This window comes from Zonotrichia leucophrys, chromosome Z (assembly GCF_028769735.1).
Source record: "Zonotrichia leucophrys gambelii isolate GWCS_2022_RI chromosome Z, RI_Zleu_2.0, whole genome shotgun sequence".
In the NCBI taxonomy this organism is placed as follows: domain Eukaryota; kingdom Metazoa; phylum Chordata; class Aves; order Passeriformes; family Passerellidae; genus Zonotrichia; species Zonotrichia leucophrys.
The window spans coordinates 39,929,164-39,950,769 of NC_088200.1; the positions used below are offsets into that span (position 1 = coordinate 39,929,164).

At 36.5% G+C, this 21,606-nt stretch overlaps 1 protein-coding gene across 3 annotated transcripts in view; it reads left to right on the forward strand.

Moving 5' to 3' along the window:
• The window catches only part of KDM4C (lysine demethylase 4C), a 243,700-nt gene that overhangs the window by 32,910 nt on the left and 189,184 nt on the right, over window positions 1-21,606 (forward strand). For all 3 annotated transcript variants that reach the window (XM_064736290.1, XM_064736292.1, XM_064736291.1), the window contains exons 6-8: window positions 3,816-3,865; window positions 11,830-11,933; window positions 16,295-16,432. In XM_064736290.1, the coding sequence (XP_064592360.1) occupies window positions 3,816-3,865; window positions 11,830-11,933; window positions 16,295-16,432 (292 nt within the window). The remainder of the gene's footprint in view (window positions 1-3,815; window positions 3,866-11,829; window positions 11,934-16,294; window positions 16,433-21,606) is intronic.

The following is a 21,606-nucleotide window of genomic DNA, read 5'->3' on the forward strand; positions in this document are numbered from 1 at the left end:
TTTGATTAAGTATTAAGCATCACACTAAATTTGCTTGAAATTTATGCTATTAACCATTATCTGCATACACCTGACTTTGGAGGAATGGAACTCAAATTGTTTCACATTCCGTTTCTGGTCACTGACATGAGAATGATTGATTGGGTGGATAGAAAGGGCTGCTTGTCTGATAATCATCTTGGCTGGCTAAGCAGTTTTTGCACAGTAAAGCCACAATTTGTTGGTTTTGATGCGACTGAGAAGAAGCATTAATCTTGAAAACATATATATAAAAAAATTAATTACAAGTTAATGACATAAGTTTAATGTTTATTACTTATTTGTAGTTAATCTTGTTGCCAATACTCTTGATCTGCTCAACTAAGACATATTTCAGAAGATGTTTATTAACAAAACTTGGTAAATATATGTACTATATTTTTTCTGTCCTTGTAGTAAGAGTATCAATGAACGGTGACTCTTTATACTTTACCAGGTATGTCTTTGTGAACTAATAGAATTAAAATCTACTTAGCTGTTGGCAATAGAGAGAGACAGGGAGGCTGACTTGGTGATCAGAATCTGATTTTATTGTGGGATACAAATGCTTATATACTATTTCAGGGAGACTGAACCAAGGGTTGTCTGTTTCCATTCCTTTGTCCTTGTCTTAGCTGTGAGGAACAAGCAATTTCAGCAGAAAGTGAAGAAGTAAAGGATTGAGTAGCAGATGTTACCATACAACTCAAGTGAAGACTATGATGAAAATACATTTTCATCATACATTTGCATTTAATGTATTGTATTTCTTTGTAATTTTGGACTAGCTAAATAAATAGCTGTAGTCCAGTTAAAGCATGCACTGTCTTTCCGGAAGACTTACTGAGAGTTTAATTGACTTCTGTATTTTTGTAATATTTTCATGTTTATATGTACAAATGGAAGCATGTGGATCCATATTATTATTGAATTGTATAACATATTCTTTTGAAGGAGCAACATTTTAGAAGGACCACCAGTTCTATTAGAGTCAAAGCAAAGTACAGTATCTAGTTTTGAGGTTTTTTGTTAGACATAAACACTGTCTGTTCATGTTTTGCTTTCTGGAGTTGTGTATTTAAAGACATACAGTGCAGTATATTATGCGATACACAGCATTTTTCTCTGATGGAGTGTGAAGGATGGCAAACATATAGTTTAGATTGGTATGTATACACTGGGCTGTGTGTAATATGGAGTGAAAAACAGTCACAAACACTTTGGAAGTACAAATGGAGAGAAACAAAGTACATTTTTGTAAGACAGCAAAATTCTGATTAAAACTGCAAACATTGAGCATAGTAAACTGAAAGTCTGTTTGCTGAATACCATTTGGAAGGGGCTGTCAGTGGGCATGTGTTTATCTTACAGAGCACTGATTTACGTACTGGTCTTCCTTCTATGCAGGTATTTCAGTTGTAATAGAGTAAAATTGTAAAATTTTAGTGTGTATGTGTGGTGGTTTGACAGGAAATGAGGAAATGAGTTTCCTGGGAATGCTGTGGTCAGGCCAATGGGTGCTCAGATTTTAGTACTGGCACTTGGTTTGGCCATTGGGACATTGGATCCGCCTCTGAGAGCACACAGGGGTTAAAAGCAGGGCTCTCGCCTGGGAAGGTCTCTTGGGATTCCAGCGAGGGAAGCAGGTCAGACCTCCCCTGCCCAGCTGCCTGCTGATGGGAGGGCGAGGGGAAGGCCACGCGGCCCTGAGGTAGGCCAGGCCTGGAACGGAGATGGGAGGTAGGCCTGGCCTGGCCCAAGGGTGGGAGAGAGAGAGAGACACCGGGAGCCAGACACCGGACAGCGCCAACTCCCCCCGCCGGAGATGGAGAGGCAGAGCGCGCTGGTGCTTGGGACTGTTACCTTGAAATTTGATATCGTGTGCTGCCGGCACAGCCTGGCCTGCGGCAAAGGGGCGGGGGGAAGGAGGCAGCGATGTGTCTAGCCGCTTGTAGTAGCTTTTAACCCTTTGTGGACAATGAAAACTTTACAGAACATTAACCCTTCCTAGAAGAGTGATGAAGGTCTGGGCAAGTGAGAGAGATGTGGGAGGAATGGAGAAGATGGAGTGGCATTTTTGCTGGACTCTTTTTTTTTTTTGTGTAGCCGTGGACTGTTTCCTTCTAATAGAGAGACTGCTTCCAGGGGGGGCAGTGCCTCAGAACCAGGAGGGTTCAGTGTGGGTACCCCTCAGCCCCAGCGGGTGCAAAAATTATAGGGGGACAGATGTCCCAAAGTTGAGACTGTGCCTTTTTAGAAGGAGACCAGGCATCCTTAAAAGGACCCTAGAGGCCGCCCTGGTCCATGTGCAGTGGTGAGAGCACTGGGCATGGAAGGAACATGGCACGATGGCAAATGATCTCCTGGCGGTGCCGCCGTGTGACAGGAAGCACAGGAAGTTTCAACTGTGTTTCCAGGGGAAGCCCATGGCACAAAAAAAGGACTCCTTCTCCTCTTGATGAGCTGAGGATTGATTGTTTGAAGAGTGGTGCAAGACCGAGAGCTGGTGATTTGGGGAATGTATTGTATTGGAGAGTTGTGGAGGGGGAGGAGATATATTTGTGAAGTTTTCATTTTCCTTGTGTGTTTTTTTTCCTCTCTTGTAGTTTAGTTAATAAAGTCTTCTTTATTTCTAAGTAGGAGCCTGCTTTGCTTACTCCTGGTCACATCTCACAGCAGACACCAGGGAGAGGGTATTCTCATGGGGGCACGGGCATTGTGCCAGTGCCAAACCATGACAGTATGCAAATAATGGCTTGAGGTAGTTGGATGTTTAATGCTTGTTTTTCTGAGTGATTTTTCAAGGCTGATGAATGAAATGTGTTCACAGTGTAGTAAAAGGCTACATTTTAACTTAGTTTAATAATGTACAGCTGAATATACATTTCCTTCTTTTCTGAATCATGTTTTTTTAATAGAGAAGACTCAATCCAGTGTTATTGCAACATATAACTGAAACAAAATCCTATTATATCACAAATTAAAACAGGTAAAGTCAATAATAAATCCTAATTAAAACATTCAGTAAGTCCATGAAGTGCAGAAAATATGTTAATAACAAAGAGAAGCAGAAATTAAACAACTTTTCAATAGTTTTCTATTTTTTGGCTGCAGTGAACATTAAAAATAATATGTTTCTTGGTATTTTTTGCTGAATTGTTACAGACAGCGTGTGGAATTTAAAAAAAAATAGATTGTTGTAAGAACAGTGGATAGATACGTACAATTCCGTAAATTGAAGAAAGTCTATTTCTATAATGCTTTAAAACCCTAATTGTAGTGATTCTACAAGGGCAAGTTTTATTCCACAGCTTTTGCTGTAGGAAAAAATAGAGATTTTTAATGCTCATATTTTTCTGTTGAACACTTGTGTCTTGTGAAGCATGCTGAGATTCAGAGAAATTAAACTTGTAGATATTAGACTTATTTTACATTTTTTTCATTTCATTAAGAAAAATAAAGTGTTTGTTTCTTTTAAAATTGTGGTGATGTAATAATATTTAAATATTGTCAATGTATGTGACTTTAAATAGTGAATATAACATTTTGGAACTACATAATATAATATTTAAACTAGAACTAAGCTAAGTTTTCCTCAAACCTCTGTACCCCCCAAAACTCAATGTCTGTATTTTTTCCTTAGATGTTAGTATATTTTTTTCTGTGCAATTTTTCAGTCTTCAAAATTTTTGACTCCTATATACTTAGATATTTATCATACATGAATGATGACTTTTAGTCATTATGTAGTAATTATGTCTTTAAGCATTTCATCCTTTTCTTTATGTCAATTTTAGGTATGCTATTCCTCCAGAGCATGGGAAACGGCTGGAAAGACTAGCTCAAGGTAGGATTTCCAATATTTTCATATGTATGGTGTTTGAAGGGCAGCCCTTGAGGGTTGAGGAAAGTGAGAAACATTGTTCTTGACTCACCTAGTGTTTTATTACATAATACTGTAGACACATAAAAGTCACACAACATTATTACCCTGAGGAATTCTTAAGAATTGAAGTGATTCTTTTTTTTTTTTTTTTTTTTTTTTTTTTTTTTTTTTACTGCCACTTATAGCTTGGTGAAACTTCTGAAAATGAGGCTTAATATTTTGTTCTTCGTTAGCTTTTCATTGCTAGTATTTTTGTCTCCTCTGTCCCCTTGCTCTTTCTTGTCCTAGCTTCTTTTCATCAGCAACTTTTTGAATCTTTTTACCCAAATTTGATACAGAGAAAGACAAATGAGTCTCCAAAAGTTTCATCAAAGTTGATGGTTGGGTAGAGGATAGAGTCCTGGTTATTGCCTCTGTGAAGGGGTAAGCAGACAAAGTGTAGGAACACTAAGTCTTATTTGTTTACAGCTTGCTGACTATTGAGCAGGCATATAGATCCACTTTAGCTGAAGCATGTACTGGCTTTTGCCATTTAGAGGTGGCAGAAGTGTTTGGGAGAAGGAGCAGAGATGGTTGTAAGTTTGAGGACGAAGGGGTAAAAACCACTAGTCTGTAGGGCGATTCTCACTCAGTAATTTGTTTTCTTTTCAGTAATACTACACCTTTATTTTTGTTCTTGAATTAAGAGTGCAAATTATGAACAAGGGAATAACTAGGGACGTTTCTTGGCCTGACTGCCCATGCTTTATAGTTTGCTAATAACTATTAAAGGAATTATGGAATGGAGTGCTTAATGAAATGGAATGAGAGGAAAGGAATGCTATTGAAAGTTCATAATTAGATCTTGTGTATCAGGACAAAATTCTGAAAGTTTGTGTACATTTTGTTTTCATATTAATTTTTTTTTCCTCAGTATATGGGTACATGATTGTTTTTCTGCTCTATATAGAACTATTACAGTTAAAGGTGTAAGTAAAGACTTGTGAACTTTCTTAAAAGTATGTCTCAGGAAAACAGATTTCAACCTGGATAATTACATTTCCTATTTCTTAGTTTTGTCATGGTTTCATTTCAAAAAGTTATCTGTTGTTTTCTTTGCTTTCCAGTCTCTTTTCCTAATGCAAAGTATAGAACTCTATACACTGTTTGTTTTTCACTGGTAAAATAATTGGAACTTGTAGGCTGGGCAATAAACACTGACTTAGGATAATTCAATAATTTAGTTTTACAGGAAATGATAAAAGAGTAAAAGAAGTAGAGAATTGGAAAATTTTCAGAGACACTAAGACTGCTGAAAAACCTGCCTTTTTCTTTTCATACCTGATAGTAAATTCGTAACTTTTCAATTAGTAGAAGTGTAAATAAAAGGAAGGGGATATGGTAAAGACTTGTGATGACTGACATGGGCAACATGAAAAGTTGTTCATTGAGTCTTCCGGTGTATGTAGAGACTCCAAATGAAGTATCTTGTCAAAGTTAGCCTAAAGTTTATTTCATAGTATTTCACAGCATTCCTTACTCTCCCTGGTGGATTCTAAAATGTTCATGGAATCCTGAGTCAGATTGGAGCACAGTGGCACAGAAATATATTAGAGGAGCATAGGAACTGCCTCTGTCCTTCAGAATCTTGGAGCAGCAGCTATTTGCTACTAGATCAGTCAGAGGAAGCCGACTTTTCATGCTGTATGTAAACACTTCTCTATACAGTTCTACATTTGTTGGGAGTAAAATCTTCGGGTAGATAAGACTTTGCATGTAATATTTTTTGGCTGCTTTGGCATTTACTGTAAATTTCATATTGCTTGTTAACAGCTGTGCAGTCTTCTAAAACCATTCAAGTTTTAATGTGCTGTAGTGAGTGCATCGAATGCATCAAATTTTTCTTTATTTTCAGAGTGAGGGAAAAGGATGGGCAGTTGGAGCAACACTTGTTCCCTCATTTCTAAAAATGAAGTGGTACTGACCCACAGTATTATTATCTGTTTTAGACAAAAAAAAGCTTCTTCTTTCCTTGAAATACCTTGATTTCTGTAGATACTGGAGTCACCTATACAAATTTAGGAAGTAGGTAACTTTTGGAGATACATGAAAAAAGAAACTGGCCTGAAGGTGCAGACAGCCCTCTTACTGCTGATGGTGACCTAATACTGTAATAGAAATGAAACATTAAGCATCAGAGAAATGGAAATCTCCAAGATTACTCTTTCCAGAAAGTGAGAGGTTTTACTGGGGGAACAGTGTCTTGATGTCCGGGTGCTAGTCAGCATGGAATGCATCTCCACAGAAGTAAGAATTAAGCTGCTCTTAATTTTATATTAGTATAAGTTGCAAAGAGCTGTGGGGTGAGTGGAAAACTTCCTTTAATGAGTCATGCTTATGATCATAACTTAATTATTTTTATTTCAGTACTATGTTTTGAATAGCAAATAACAAATCGTAGAATCAGATACTGAACAGAGATGATAAAATTTCAAATAATATCTATTCCATTACATTTACTAAATGAAACTGGATTTCTATAGGAAAACTAGGTACTCATACGGAGATTATTATTGTAGCGGCAATGTAAGATAGGTGAGTTAGGTAATGTTGAAGAATGTATTCTGTGAAACTAAGCTTTCATTATTTCATTTTAATGTAGTCTGGGTTATTTTTCTGTGAGTAGATTGTTTCCATGATATTTTTGGTCCAGCTAATAGCTGAGAATGGAATGTACAAGATACTACAATGCTGAACAATAAAAACCATGGATTTTTTTTTAAAACTGAAAATCACCATTTCTTATTGTTTCCACGCTGTGGTCAGCTGGTGCCTTGTAAAATACAGTTTCATATAAGGTATCTGACAAAGATGAAAGTATAAAGTAAGCTGCATGTCACTTAAAAGAAAAGATTAATAAAACATAGTGTGAGACTTTTGTACTTAATACCATGTGAAGGGAAAATATTTTTGCATGCGTGCAACATTTGGAGGAAAAGAAAAGTAGTTTCTTCAGGAAGGTTAGCTCTGATGACCAGATGCCTACTGAATTAATTGAATGCTCTTAAATAATTAAAATAATAAAATAATACATTAAAAGTGACAGATTGTGTAAGTCAAGGCAGGAGTTGATACGTAAAATTAAGGGAAGGTTAGAATATTTTCCATTATCTTGTCTGCACATCACAATTACAACACATGCCTTTTGTGCATGATTGCTTTCATTTTTGCTTTCCATTGAAATCTTGGTTGACTGTGGCGGCTACAAATGCTTTTTCTGAAAGACATTAGACTTGCATCTAATAAAGACAACAGTTTGATTTTGCCCTTCAGCTGCTTTCTCATTTATGTAGATTTTTTTTTCAATTTTATGTAGACATAAATGTAATAAAAATCTCAAGTGAGCTGTTAACTGCAATTTTTATACGAGTTGTTATGTTAATCTGCAATACCATGGTATTCTTAAATGATTTTTTGTTTCACAAAATGGGTTAGAAAATAAAGAGAGTAGAGGCAGAGTGGCAAATGCTGTATTGAAGGATTTTGGAGATCTTTTAATAGATTGTTTGAGTGCAGAAGCTGTTTTAGAAAGGCAATGACATCAATCTGTGATGTTCAATTATGTTAAAGAAGAAACTAAAGTAAAGTTTAATATATTGTAAGTATGTATGGTTGTCTTACAAATCTTTTTATGGTGTATTAATTACTTTTTTTTATGCAGGTCACTACCTTTTATATATGAAAGCAAATTAAAATAATTATTCGAATGAGACTTGAAGTAGAACTTGCATAACTTCTAAGGATCTTGAATGTGAAAACTTTAGGAGTTGAAGAATGGAACTTTTCCTCAGAAAAATAATTAGTCAAGTTAGAAAAGTCTTATTTAAGAGATAATAACGGTTTGAACAGGTTAATCTGGGTATACCTACAGTTGTGTTTCATACCACTTGAAAGCCTCTTTGTGGCTTTTGTATTCGGCTTTGTATAGCATACAAATTGCCATTGTTCCTTTGTGATTATTGTTATGCAGACTTACCCTCCTAATTTTTATCATGTTCACACAGAAAGTTAAATCAATTTAGTTCAGATCATGTTAAAATAATTTAAATAAATTATATTAAGTTTAAACCTATCAAAGTAAAATCTAAAAAGAGAATTACTAGAAAACTTAGTACTTCTGTAATGTCTGCCATTGTTTTGATAGTACTGATCTGCAAATTATTATTAATATTTTGTATAAGTCCTTTAAATGTAGGCCTGAAAAAATAATAAATAATCATAACCTTAAGCTTATTTATGTTAATTTGATTTATATTTACTTTCATTAACATTAAATGACATTAAATAAATTTGCAATGTAGGATTGTTTTTCCTTATGTTCTGAGTTTTATGATTATACATGATTTTAAATAATATTAAAGAGAAATGCAGCACCTTTAAATTTCAGGTGAAGTCTTGAGTAAGGAAGTGTTGAAAATTATAGGATGTCTAGCTTCATTCATTGCACTGGTCAGGATTTGATTTGAAAGTTCCCTAAGAATATGATTTTATGTGGATGTCATTAAATAATGACTATTAGGAACCAAGTTATGACTTCCTTGATCATTCAAGGTAAAATATAGCAAACCAACCTGCTCAGTCCAATGGAGTTGTAGAATTATACTTCTGAGAATGGTATTGTAATTTGTGCATATGTGATTTTAGCTGGACAATGTAATTGAAAACATTATGGGCATATTCTTAGAAGCAGAGAGGAGCATTCCAAATATCTTGAAAATGCTAATTAACCAGGGAGTGGAGCCCAATCCACTTCAGTTGGCCTGAGTGATAGGTATGATATTGATGTGGTCATCTGATAGGAGCTGTGTGTGATATGTTGGAAAGGTGGAAAGGAAAAATGAGACTGCCAGGTAGCAAAGCTCACTGTCCCTCAATAATTTAGAGATTTGAACTTATTTTTAAAAATATGTTCTATATCCTTCCATGGCTAGGAAGGTGAGTGCTCACTGCTTCTACCTTTGCCCAAAGATGAGAAGGCCTTGACTTCTCTCTAGAATGTATTTGGATTATAAATTCTGTGGAAGGATCATGCTGAGGTGGAATAGCATTGACAAAGGATGTGTCTTCCCCAGTCCAGTGATGTTGCTGTTACTGAAGTAGTTTAATTTTGTTTGTACAAATAACATTGGTAAGATTGTACATTTTAGGCTATGTTATCTCTTAGAGTATGTACATAGAGTCTTGCAAGGGCATTGTTTTTTGTTTGTTGACACAGTCTGAAGCCTATGCTTTCACATACTCTTTGCTGTTGCTGCTTGGGCTAACTAAATAAGGGTTTTAAAAAGCTGAGAGGAAACTTGAGTTTGGATAAAGGTTCTCTCCTTGTAGTTGTTTATACCCAAACATTTGGCCAGCAGGTATTGAATCACATACTTACCATGTGGACTTCCAATTCTGCTTTAGCTGTTAAGTATGACAGTGTTTCTGTAAATCATGTATTGGAGAATTTTCAATTTGATGGTCTTTTTCTCATAGACATAAATCAATGAGCAACCTTATTCAGTTTTACCCTGCACTCTGATTATTTCTCATTGGCCTCTATGAAGTAATTGTTTTGAATTATTTTGTTTCTTTGTAGTAGTTTCCAAGGAGTGAATAGGGTATAGGTCTGCCCTGTCTCAAGAGACCATCCAAGAAACTAGGGTTGCATGTGAATTCCTACAAAATACCTGCTCTTGCAGAACTGGTTTAGAGTTAATGGATGTTAACTCTAGTGTTAGTGGTTAAATGAAAATTTCATGTGTCCCTTAAAAGCATGAGTGTGCTACAGAAGTTGAAAAGTATTTACAGTCTAGATAGGTTTCAGAATTTTTTCTTTTGAAGGTGGGATTTCACTAAACAGGATTGCATGGTAATTCTTTTAATTGGCAATTTTAACATCAGCTTGGTATTTCAGAATGATTCTTAATATTGTGGACTTACCTTGAATTGGTCTGCATTTAATGTTTTTGTAAGAGTCTTATAATATTTCTAATGCAAAGTCCTTTATTCAGCAATTTTTACATCCGTTAGCCAATTCTCCCACAGAGATTTTATTTTCTGGAAGAAAAGCTTGTGTGACTTACATTTAGCCTGGCAGACAAAGGCTCTTCTGATAAAGAGAGTCTTGTAATGAGGAAATACTACCTTTCTTTCTTACCTTGTTTATTGAAGGGGAGTTCCTTTGAGAAAATGAGATGAATGAGGCTGAAAATTTTGTGTGCAAAAGTGTAGACTTTGACAAGTCAAAATATATTTTACAACAGTACAGAATGTGTAGGCTGCACTTTGATTTCACTGTGAGGGCTCTGTAACCACAGCAAATGTACTCTTGCAAATTTCTAGTAGTGGATTTTGAGCAGGTTGTGTTCTGATGCTCTATGTTATTTGCGGCTTTCTTGGAATTCAGCAATAAGCCTGCCTTCTGGTTGGACTTGTCACAGCTGTGTCTGGTCTCTTGGAGCTGGAATGGTACAACTTAAGTTTTGGATGTCTGCCCATCGTTTGCTTTGTATCATCTTGTGTTGAACTAATTAAGCATATTGCAGTAACATAATTTGATCCAAAATTTGTTTTCTCAAGGAAAATTCAGTTAAACTCTCTGCTTTTAGCAATTAAGCTTTTAGCTACTTTTCATACCAGCTCTTCCTGCAAGTCTCAAGTATCATTTGCAGTCACGTTTTTCACAGTAAGTTCCCGTGTATTTCTGTTATTATACTGCTCAGGACTGAGGTTTCTTGGTGCTCAGAAACTGTAGGTTTTAAGTTTTGACTGCTATCATTTATGTTATAGGCATTAATTGTGAAAAAATTGGTTGAATTTTTTTGCTGGAGTCTTATAATTGTGGGCTAGTTTCTTTTTCTTTGGTCAGTGAAGCCACATATATGTAACTGTACCTATCAAATAGTACTTTTTGAAACTTAAAACATTATTTGCAATTCAAAGAAAGAGTAAAGAATTCATGCTTCTTGTTGGTGAGAGAAAAAAAATACAAGAATGATGAATTTTTGTAAAATTTGATCTTAGGGCAGCTTAGCAGGCTTCATAGTATATTGACCAGCACAAGTCTACATTATACTTTTGCTGTTTAAGTGATGCTTAACCTAATTTCTGAGAAATCAGAAAAATGTTGTTCTTCCAGTACTGGTGAGTGTGCTAGATTGAATGTACATAGAGTGTAACAACTATAATAGGATAACTTTTAGATTGTTCTGTGGTTTTAGGGTGATTAGTGGACATAATAGATAACTCACCAGAGTGAAGAAATTAAATCTAACATTAGAGAGAAAGCTACATATTATGGAAAATTGTTATTAATTTCTTTTTCTCAAGGCATTAAAAAAATTCAGATGATTGTTTGAAAATGATTTTTTTTAAATAATTGAGTAAACATATTTTTCTAATAATTAAAGTGCTTCTGTGAATGATGAACTACCATTTATGTGAGAGGAATACAACATATTGTACAAAGTTAGGAAGTTGTATTTCTTTACTGTAGGGATAGTTTGTTAGTGCAAGGTAAACCTAGTCTTCATGGAATCCTTCTAAAGTTATTTACTGCAATGGATTTTCTTGTGTGCAGAATGAGCATTAACATAAAAAAAGCTTCTGGAAGCAATGTATTTCTCTAAAGGGTAGGAAAGTATGCCTAAATGTACAGGTCTGCATTTATTCTATTATTTCACGTCTTAACAAACAAGGAAGACCCTGTAGCCCCTCCCCCTGGAAAGCAGTGGAAAAACTTAGGAGATGCACTTGATTTTTGTGAAATCTGTCAGAACCTAAGAATGACATGGTAAAAAATTCTAAAGCAAGTTTTAACAGTATTAAATATTGAAAAATATTACAAAGATTTCCTATCTGATTTCATGGGAAGATGTACAGCTTTGCTTTTCTTGCCTCATTAGGGTTCTTTCCGAGCAGCTCTCAAGGATGTGATGCTTTTCTTCGCCACAAGATGACTCTGATTTCTCCCTCAATATTGAAAAAGTATGGAATTCCTTTTGACAAGGTACATTAATGTTTCTTTTTAAACTCTACTTTTATGAATTGAGTTAGATTGTGTTTAGTATAAACATTGTTATAGTAAAGGTAAGAAAATTTTAATTTGTTTTTAGATAGTGGCTGCATGAAACTTCTAATAGTGTTGAAACTTCTAATAGTTTTAGTTTTGGCATTAAACACTTGTAGCCATGACAGCATTTCTGTGTTTTTTTTTTTTTTTCTAAGACATTACCAACATTTCTTATTTTTAATTTATTTTCATGGTAACTTTGATGTGATTTTCTGTTGACTGAAAGACTTCTTGACTTCTTAACACAGTTACAACTTTGTTAAGTTGTATATGTAATATTTTAACATGAGTATTTAATTTCTTTGTCTGTATGTTGCTTTTCTGAGGCAGTTAAATGTAACTTTATCATTATAAGGGTCTGAAAGGTTTAAGGTGGAATAAAGCCAAAAGGACTTTTACTTAATCTAAAATATATTTTAATTGGCAGAATAAATCTTTGATAAGCGCATTATACAAACAGAAACTGAGAAGAATACCTGTCTTTCTTCTTTGCGGATGAATTTAATACATAGCTGCTTTTAAAAACATCTGAAATATTCACTTTCTTTTGCTTTCTCCAAGATTGTTTTTCAATTTGGACTTCATGTAGGTGCCAGCTAATAAAATATTTTCAATGCATTGCTTTTATTTTTAAGTGTGCTTATTTTATACACTTTGTAAATTCTAAAGTTTTAAATTCTGGAGTTCTGTAAACCTACTTAGAAGACTAGAACTTGATTCGGAAGGTCCCCTGCCACAATATCTGTTTATTTTAATACTGAGTTTTCAAAGGCTTTTGATCATTAAAGGGCCTATGATTCCTGATTTCCCATTGTTCAGATTGTTTTAAGTTGTTCAGGAAAAACAGGCAATATACATTTTTTTCTCAGTTTATTCCCACTGCAGTGTGGTTGTGTAAACTATCCTTGCCACACACCTTGCTTATTACTGTGTTTCCTGTTTTTGTATATGAGCTATTTATTCATTGATATGATGTGGGTGTGTGTATAACTTTGCTTAACTTGTTCCCTGGCCTAAAATACAGGAGAATACAGTGCTTCCTCTCTGGTTTAGTTGATGTTTTTCTAACAGTATTAAAAAAAAGGAAATAAAAAAAGAAAATAGTATTTTATGTCCAGTTTTGCCCATCTGGAAGCTAGACAACGGACAGGTGTTTGCTCACTCCTCTTTGGTGAGATGGGGTGAGAACTGGAAGATAAAAGGTAGAAAACTTGTGGTTTGAGACTGAGACAGAGACAGTTTAATAGGGAAAGGGAAAGCTATTCACACAAGCCAAGCAAAACGAGGAGTTAATTCAGTGCTTCCCATGGGCAGACAGGTGTTCAGCCATTCCCAGGAAAGCAGAGCCCTGTCATGCATAACAGTGACTTGGCAGGACAAATGTCACCACTCCAAACCATTGTCCTGCTTTCTTTTTTTCTCAGCTTTATGTACTGAGCAGAATACCGTGGTCTCAGCGGTCCTGTCTGTGTCCCCTCCCAACTTCTTGTGCACCCCCATTCTCCTCACCGGTGGAATGATGAGGGGAGTAGAGAAGGCTGTGTAAGACATGCCCAGCAAGAACTGGGACATCTCTGTTATCAATCCTATTGGCAACATAGATGGGATAAAGACACAGATGTGCTTAATGCCTTTTTGGAACATCACTTCACTTTTCATGCTTAAATCAATGTATGTGTAAAATTGAAGAAATGGAGGCATTTAGAATGATACTGCCTGCCTCAGAAAGCAAGCTTTTTTGAATAAGTTACTCATAAAATAAGTAGTTTGTTTTCTGAATGATTTATTATCATATGGAAATGTAGCTGCATTCAGTTTTTGTAATATATAGGTAAATATACTGATTCCCTTCATAGCCTTGTGCTTTATCATGAAATGTCAGGTGAAACTTTCCAAGCTGGATGGTTTTATAACCATATTTATAGTTTTGGATTTACAGAACATTACTCTGAATAGTGTAATTTTCAGTGGTTGGTGTTTAAAGTAGCATATTGCAGAATGTCAGCATACTTTTTTTCAGTATGACACATTTGAGGTGGGGTAAGGCAGTTGATCTTTGTATTTTGGTGTCTTGGTTATTACTGTATTTCAATGTAGAGGATAATAATCCTCTAAAAGGTGGGAGGGGGAAAGAAAAAAAAAGTGCTACAAACAGTTAAATATTTAAGTTTGGTTATATCGCCTAGTCTTCGGAGGAAGCAGACTGTACCCAAGTGTAATTGTAATTAATGGGATTCACTGAGAAAGTGAATATAGAGAACCAGGCTGTGATCTCTCATGGCTCAAAGTGATAGGAGTGGAAATGTGCTGAATGCTGATAAGTCAGCCTACGCCTACCAGGTGGCAGCTGAACTGCTGCTTGTTGTAATAGAACACCTGCTAAACTGTCAGCAGTGGGAGGGTGTATTGAGATAAATTTTGGAATCGTTAGCGTTGAGAATAATCTTTCTTAAACATTCCCGCAGCAATTGTTGAAGTGCTACAGTAATAGTTACAATATATGCAACTATGTGTGCATTTGCATGTATATACTAAATATGGATCCACAAAAAATTTAACCATGCAAAATGTAAGATCCGTTTTTTTTCTCTAGCCTTGATGGCTATTTTTCTTGTTTTCCTGTCTTTCCTTCATCCCTTAATACAATCAGAAATAGACCTCTTTGAAGTGCTAACCCCATGTGTTCTTGCACTGGGCAAAAAAACAAAAAAAGAATTTATAAAATTTTAAAATAACAATTTTGAAGAAGATTGTAAAAGCAGAAATTGAATGTAAGATACCTATACCAGTGGAAAACTGAGGTTTAGGACATGACATTAAAAAGAAAAATGTTTGAATTGTAAATTTTAATTTTGGTGACTGTTTAAAATTTGACCCTTCATTTTTGTGATTTTAAGTCATAAGGATATGCCCCTAAAAAGAGTCATATTTGTCCTTGTAGTTTTTCTCACTGTATTGCTTATGCAAAGCATTGCCACACACCCAACACAATCTATTTAGACTCTGAGAAGTCTCCTTATTTTTCTGTAATAAACAAGTGCATATGTTGAATAGTCATCAGTCACTGCTCAGATTATTTGCTTCATTTAAATAGATCTGTTTGCTTTTCAGTGGGTCTGTTGTCTGATGTGTTTTTCACATAAAATGTGTATCAAACAGAGCATGGAGAATCTCTTTTAAGTATTTACTTCTGTATAATCTACTTTATTCATTAACTCTTATCAGATAATTTGGAAGACAGTGTGCTGTTTCAAGTCTTTGACTAGCCTGTCCTTGATAAAGTCTCTGGAGGTCTGACTTAAAGAGATTAAAGCTGTCACTGTGTGGAGAGAATATTAGTGACTGACAAGAAGTGCTGTCTCCTCTTTCTCCGTATAGGAGAGCAGCAGTCCATCCTAGTGTAGGAAGATGAGATTTCTCTCTTGAAAGAGAGTAACCTGACTAGTGATTTGTTTATGTTAACACACATTTTTTTGTAGTTTACTCTAGAAGCTTTTCAAGTCTTGTAACACTAGTTGAGATTTTGGTTATTTTTGTATATACAAAATATAATTACTGTGCAGGGAGTTTTAGGGTGGCTTTTTCTTTTCATTTTTTGTTTTCTGCTTTCTGTAATATCTTGTTGATCCAGTGGTCTTTGCATGTTTTCTTTTGGTTGTAGTCCTTTGAAGTTATCCTTGCTCAATCTTTAAAACAATATCAGAATTCAACTGTAGTCCAGCTTTTCGTCTTTTAGAATCACCTTTTATCCCCCTTTAGCTATTTGGAATTCTTACCAATAGTTCCAGAGTGCTCCTGCTCTCTAAAATTTTGCCTAAAGAGAAAGAGGGGAAGGACAGTGGCAGCTTAAAATTTGTGTTTTAATAGCTTTATCTTGGGACATTTTGCACAACATTTAGTCATGGCAATTGTGGCTATTTTGATCCAGCCTGTCTTTGCTTCCTCTCAGCCAATGAGAATGGTATCTTCTTCATACTGTGTTTTCTAGTTATTTTCAAGTTTTATTACCAGTGAGTCTCTGTTCCAAGATAACCTTCTTTGAGTTCTTTCTGAATTTGTTAATTATTGCACCTAGCTATGTATTTTAGCATAAAGAACATTGTCACAAATATACTTTCTGTTTAAATTAAATCTCATCTCTCTGCAAGGTAAAAGAAAAAAAATGTTTTAGTTAGTTATAAAGGAGTATATAGTTTTCTTTGCTGTAGGACTAGAAATGCTTTGTAATGTGGTTCACGTTGAGGTTTTTTTTTTGAGTTTATTTATTTTGGCCTTTAAATTTTTTTTTTTTATTGCAGGTTACCCAAGAGGCAGGAGAATTTATGATCACTTTCCCATATGGATACCATGCAGGGTTTAACCATGGATTTAATTGTGCAGAGTCAACAAACTTTGCCACTGTTCGATGGATTGATTATGGAAAAGCAGCAAAATTGGTAAGTAAGCAGAAAATTCATGTGTAAGGAAATATTTCCTGTGGTTATTTCTTTGTGAGAATCTCAGGAAGGTGATGAAAAAGGGATAACTATTAGATAGTACATCAAACTGCCATTGAAATTTAATTTATAGTTGTTTTTTTGATAGTAGGGATTATACTTCCAGCAATATATATTCCTCTCAGTAGTCAGTTTTGTTTGCAAATGTATTTGCAAACAAAATACTTAATGTATTTATTATTCTTCAAAATCAATTCTGTTTTTGGATGTTTTTAAGTTGAAGCTACATACACTGAGGTTAATATTTGTGAAGACAACAGACTTCTGCTCTTAAATCTTCTTTAGTCTTTACTGTTTGTGGAAGCACTTTAGTTTAACTAGGAATTTTGATACCTGGAAAGAAACATAAATAGTGAAACTTCAAATAAAGTTTAAAGAAACAAGTTCAGTTTGTCTCATCGTAAATCTGATCAGAAAACTTGTAGTACAAGATAATAAAGCAACTGTTTGAGGTGTGTATAACTGAAGATATTTTAGATTGAAATCTTGTTCTGTGGTGTGCATATCTTCCTTTTTTTTTGGTGTACAGCATAGAATCATAGAATCTGTAATATTAGAAAAAAATTCCAAGATCTCTGTCCAGCCTTTGACTGAAGACCAATGTATCAACTAAACCATAGCGCTAAGTGCCACATTCAGTTGTTTCTTGAACGCATCAAGGTATGGTGACTCCACTGCTTCCCTGACCTATCTTTCCAATGCCCGACCACCTTTTCAGTGAAAAATTCTTCCTGATGTCTAGCCTGAACCTCCCCTGGTGTGGCTTGAACCTGTATTTTCTCATACTGTCATTTGTTGAGTGGGAGAAGAAACTAACCCCCAGCTCACTACAACGTCCTTTCAGGTTGTTGTGGAGATTGACAAAGTCCCTGTTGAGCCTCATTTTCTCCAGGCTAAGCCCTCAGCACTCCTCACAGGACTTGTACTTGAATGTCTTCACCAACTTCATTGCCCTTCTTTGGTCTCACTCCTGTGCTTCAATGTCTTTCCTCATTGGCTCATGCTCAGCTGCTGTCACCAGCACCCCCAGGGCCTTTTCCTGGGGCAGCTTTGCAGCCACTCTGCCCCAGCCTGTGGCACTGCCTGGGCTTGCTGTGACCCAAGGGCAGGACCCAGCACTGGGCCTTGTTGAACCTCACACCACTGGGCCCAGCCATGATCCAGCCTGTCCAGATCCCTCTGCAGAGCCTTCCTGCCCTCCAGCAGGTCAGCACTCCCACCCAGCTTGGTGTCATCTTCAAACTGACTGAGGGTGCGTGCACTCAATCCCCTTGTCTAGATAATTGATAAAGCTATTAAAACAGAACTGGCCTCAGACTGTGCTCTGGGGAACCCCAGTTGTTAATGACCATCATCTGGATGTAACTGCATCTATTACCACTCTTTGTTCCAGCCATACAGATGATTTTTTGCACAGTGACGTGTGTGTCTGTCCAAGCCATGAACTCCTAGTTTCTCCAGAAGAATGTTGTGAGAGGCAATATCAAAGGCTTTGCTGAAGTCCAGGCAGACAACTTCAACAGCTTTTGCTGTATCCAGTCCATGTATGCTCATTAAATGAGATACTGTTGGTACAGCAGGACCTGTCTTCTACAAAGCTCTGCTGGCTGAGGGCCCGATCTCCTGGTTGTCCTGTATGTGCTGTGTGATCATAATTACGATAATCTGTCCAATAACCTTTCATGGCACTGAGGTCAGGCTGACAGGCCTGTGGTTCCCTCGACAGTTCTTTTTGATGGGCATGACACTGGCCAACCTCTGGGACCTCCCCAGTTAACCAGGACTGGTGAAAAATGGTGGAGAGCAGCCTGGTGAGCTCTTCCACCAGCTCCCTCACCCTCCTGTGGGTGAATCCCCTCTGGTTCCATAGACTGAGTGAATGTCGAAGTGGCATAGCAAGCCACTAACTATTTTCTCCTCGATTACAGGGGATCTGTTCTCCTCCCTGTTACCAGCTCAGGGCCTAGTTGCTGTGGGGAAGCTTTCTGACTGAGGCGAAGGCGGCATTAAGTACCTTAGTCTTTTCTTTAGCCTGGGTGACAATGTTCTCCTCTGCCAGCAGAATAGCGGGGAGATTTTCCGTGGCTGTCCTCTTGTTGTTGATGTATTTATAAAAACAATTTCTATTGTCTTCACATCAGTGGCCAGTTGTAGGTTTCTCTCTACAGGACCTCATTACATCCTTATACTCTTCAAGAGATGCCTGCCACCTTTTCCAAAGGTCATAAACTCTCTTCCTTTTCACTGAGTTCCTGTGAAAACTCCCTGCTCCCTGTTCAGCCAGGCCGCCTTCTTCCCCACCATCTGGTCTTTCAACCCATAGGGATGCTCCTGAGCCTTCAGGACTGTGAAGGAGACTCTTTGAACCAGTGTCCTGAATAGGCCAGAGTTGGCCCTCTAAAGTCAAGGGTGGAGGTTCTACTGACCCCCTTCCTTACTTTACCAAGAATTAAAAACTCTTATCATTGTGCCCAAGACAATCCCCTTCCACCGCATCTCTCACCAGCCTTTCTCTGTAAACTGCAAGTCTAGCAGGACCTCATTCCTGATAGGCTCTTACCAGTTATGTCAGGAAGTTACTTCCCATGCTTTCCAGGAACTTTACATAGAGTGCCTTCTTTCTGCTGTATTGAGTTTCCAGTAGACATCTGGCAAGTTAAAGCCTCTCATAAGAACAAGGTGCAGTGGTCATGAGATTACTTCTCCGAGCTGCTCACAGAATATTTTGTCCAGCTCTTCATCCTGGTTGGGTCTATAGTCGAGTTCCACCATGATGTTTGTGCTGTTAGCCCCCTGAGTCTTACCCATAGTTGTTCAGCCCTATCCTAACCTTGAGCTCTATGCTGTCAAAATACTCCCTAATCAGAGAGTCATTGCCTCTACTTCCTCCCTTGTACATTCTGAGAGCTTGTGGCCTGATGGATGTACAAGTAATGAAGTAAATGCAGAAAATAAAAAAAAAGTGGGCAATTTATTCAGCAGAAGTTTTTACAGTTTTTCAGTATTCTCTGATTTTAATGATAAGGCTTATAAAAGCCTTGGCTTGTATGACTCAGAAGAGGTTTCAATCCAAGGCATTTTCTTCATTGACTTGTTCTCAGTTGGAAAAAACCTTTCTAGTAGACATCTCCTTAATGTATTAGTTAATACAATGATATGGAGTAAAGGGCAAAATCAGCTGTTCTGGTTTAACAGTCTAGTAAAGAGAGTGAACTCTTAGTAGACACTGGAGACGAGAAACACCTTCATGATTTGGTCTTTTGCGTAGAATCCTGCTAGAAATGGTGTTCGTATTGGAGTGAGGCTGCTGATGGTGAGGCATGCAGTGGTTGTGGGTAGTATTTTTTGGAGTCCTCCTATTTTTCGGGTATCTTGTTTGCCGTTTAGGCTGTGAATGATGGAGCTTGAACGTAGGAAGAGCATATATTGTAAAAAAATATTGAAAAAGCTCTAAACATATCTAACGTTCAGACTGGTGTCTACCTTTAGGAATGTTGTGTTTAATAGCCAACAGGTAAGGTTACAACTATAAAGTTAATTTTCAACTCTAAAATGTATTTGACAACCTATGCATTTGATAACTTGAAACTTCTTGAAAACTTAATAGGAATAGTACAATGAAACAAAATTAAGAGATCCATAGCTGCACAAGAGTTGAATGTGGCAGGTAGAACTGCCTTGGGTTTTAAAAGATTTGAACGTCATGGCAGCTCTAAAATTAATTCAGCTGAACTTAAGGAATAGCAGACTGCATCTTCAGATGCAGCAAAAGGTGAGGTGGTGCTCCCTGCAGGTTTCTTCCTTTCAGTGTTCTGGCTTCATATTTCTTACATTTTGAAAAAGTAGTCTACTATTTGGTGGACAGCTTCCCCCAGTACAAACTGTTAAATGTTTTATGTCTCCAGAATGCATCTCTACTATTGTATTATACTGTAAATTTAATGTCATCTTTAAATTCAGCAGAGTTAGATAATTTTAAAGCTAATGTAATTGTGTTTCTTTACGCCACCCCAAAAGTGCTACTGAAATTTTGAAATTTTAGCTAGGAAATCTTTGCATATGCACTCTAAATATATTGTCAAAACTCTCTAGTGTATGGATGAAATCTGTATCTTAGGACACTGAATTCTATGATTTGTGGCTGTTGCATGTAGGAGCAGTATTGTGCATATGTAATACAAGAAATCAAAGTTTTTCTCTGGTGTCTGCAGTTAAATTGTAATGCCTACAAGTTTAAAAGGTGTCGAAGAAGTAATAACTAATCTCCCTCTGCAGAGAAATCTTAGATACCATTGTCAAGTACGAACTGCAGTTTCTTTGCCAAATGGTCAGTGTCCTTCAAGTTATTTGCTTAATTCTTACCACATACTACCACAAGAATGAGAATGGAAGTTTACTTTTCTTCTCTTTTCTAAATGAAAAAGAACATGCTAGAATGTACTATTTTTAGGTAGGATTTTTTAAAAATAGAAATGTGTATGAAGAAGAGAACTTCAAGGAAGTGTGGTGAACTAGTTCTCCCTAAAAACTTACTAGTATTTAATGGCATAGAAATAGGATAAACAAGAGAGAGGAAATATTAGAAAATCATAAAATTATTTACGTTGGAAAAGACCTTTAACAGCTGGACTCAATGATCTTAAGCTCAGCTTTGCCAAGGTCACCACTGAAGCATTCCTAAAGGGTCACATCCACAGGTCTTTTAAATACTTTCAGGATGGTGACACAGCCATGTCCTTGGGAAGCCTGGCCAATACCTGACAACACCTTCCATGAGGAAATGTGTGATAATACCTTATCTAAAGCTCCCCTGGTGCAACTTGAGACCACTTCCTCTTATCCTATCACTTGTGACTTAGAGAAAAGCCCAACCCTCACCTCACTTTCAGGTGCTTTCAGGCAATGGTAGAGAGGGAGAAGGTCTTCCCTTATGACAAATTATCTGACAGAATTTACGTGGTACCACTGCATTACCAGTAGCTGAAATAGTTACTTTGAACAAAAAAGACTTAGTGAGACAACATCAGATCAATCTTTCTGAATGAGTTCAGGTAAACTAAATGTTAAAGTTCAAAACCTGATGTTTAAAGCTACCACTTAGAGCTGTCTGCCAC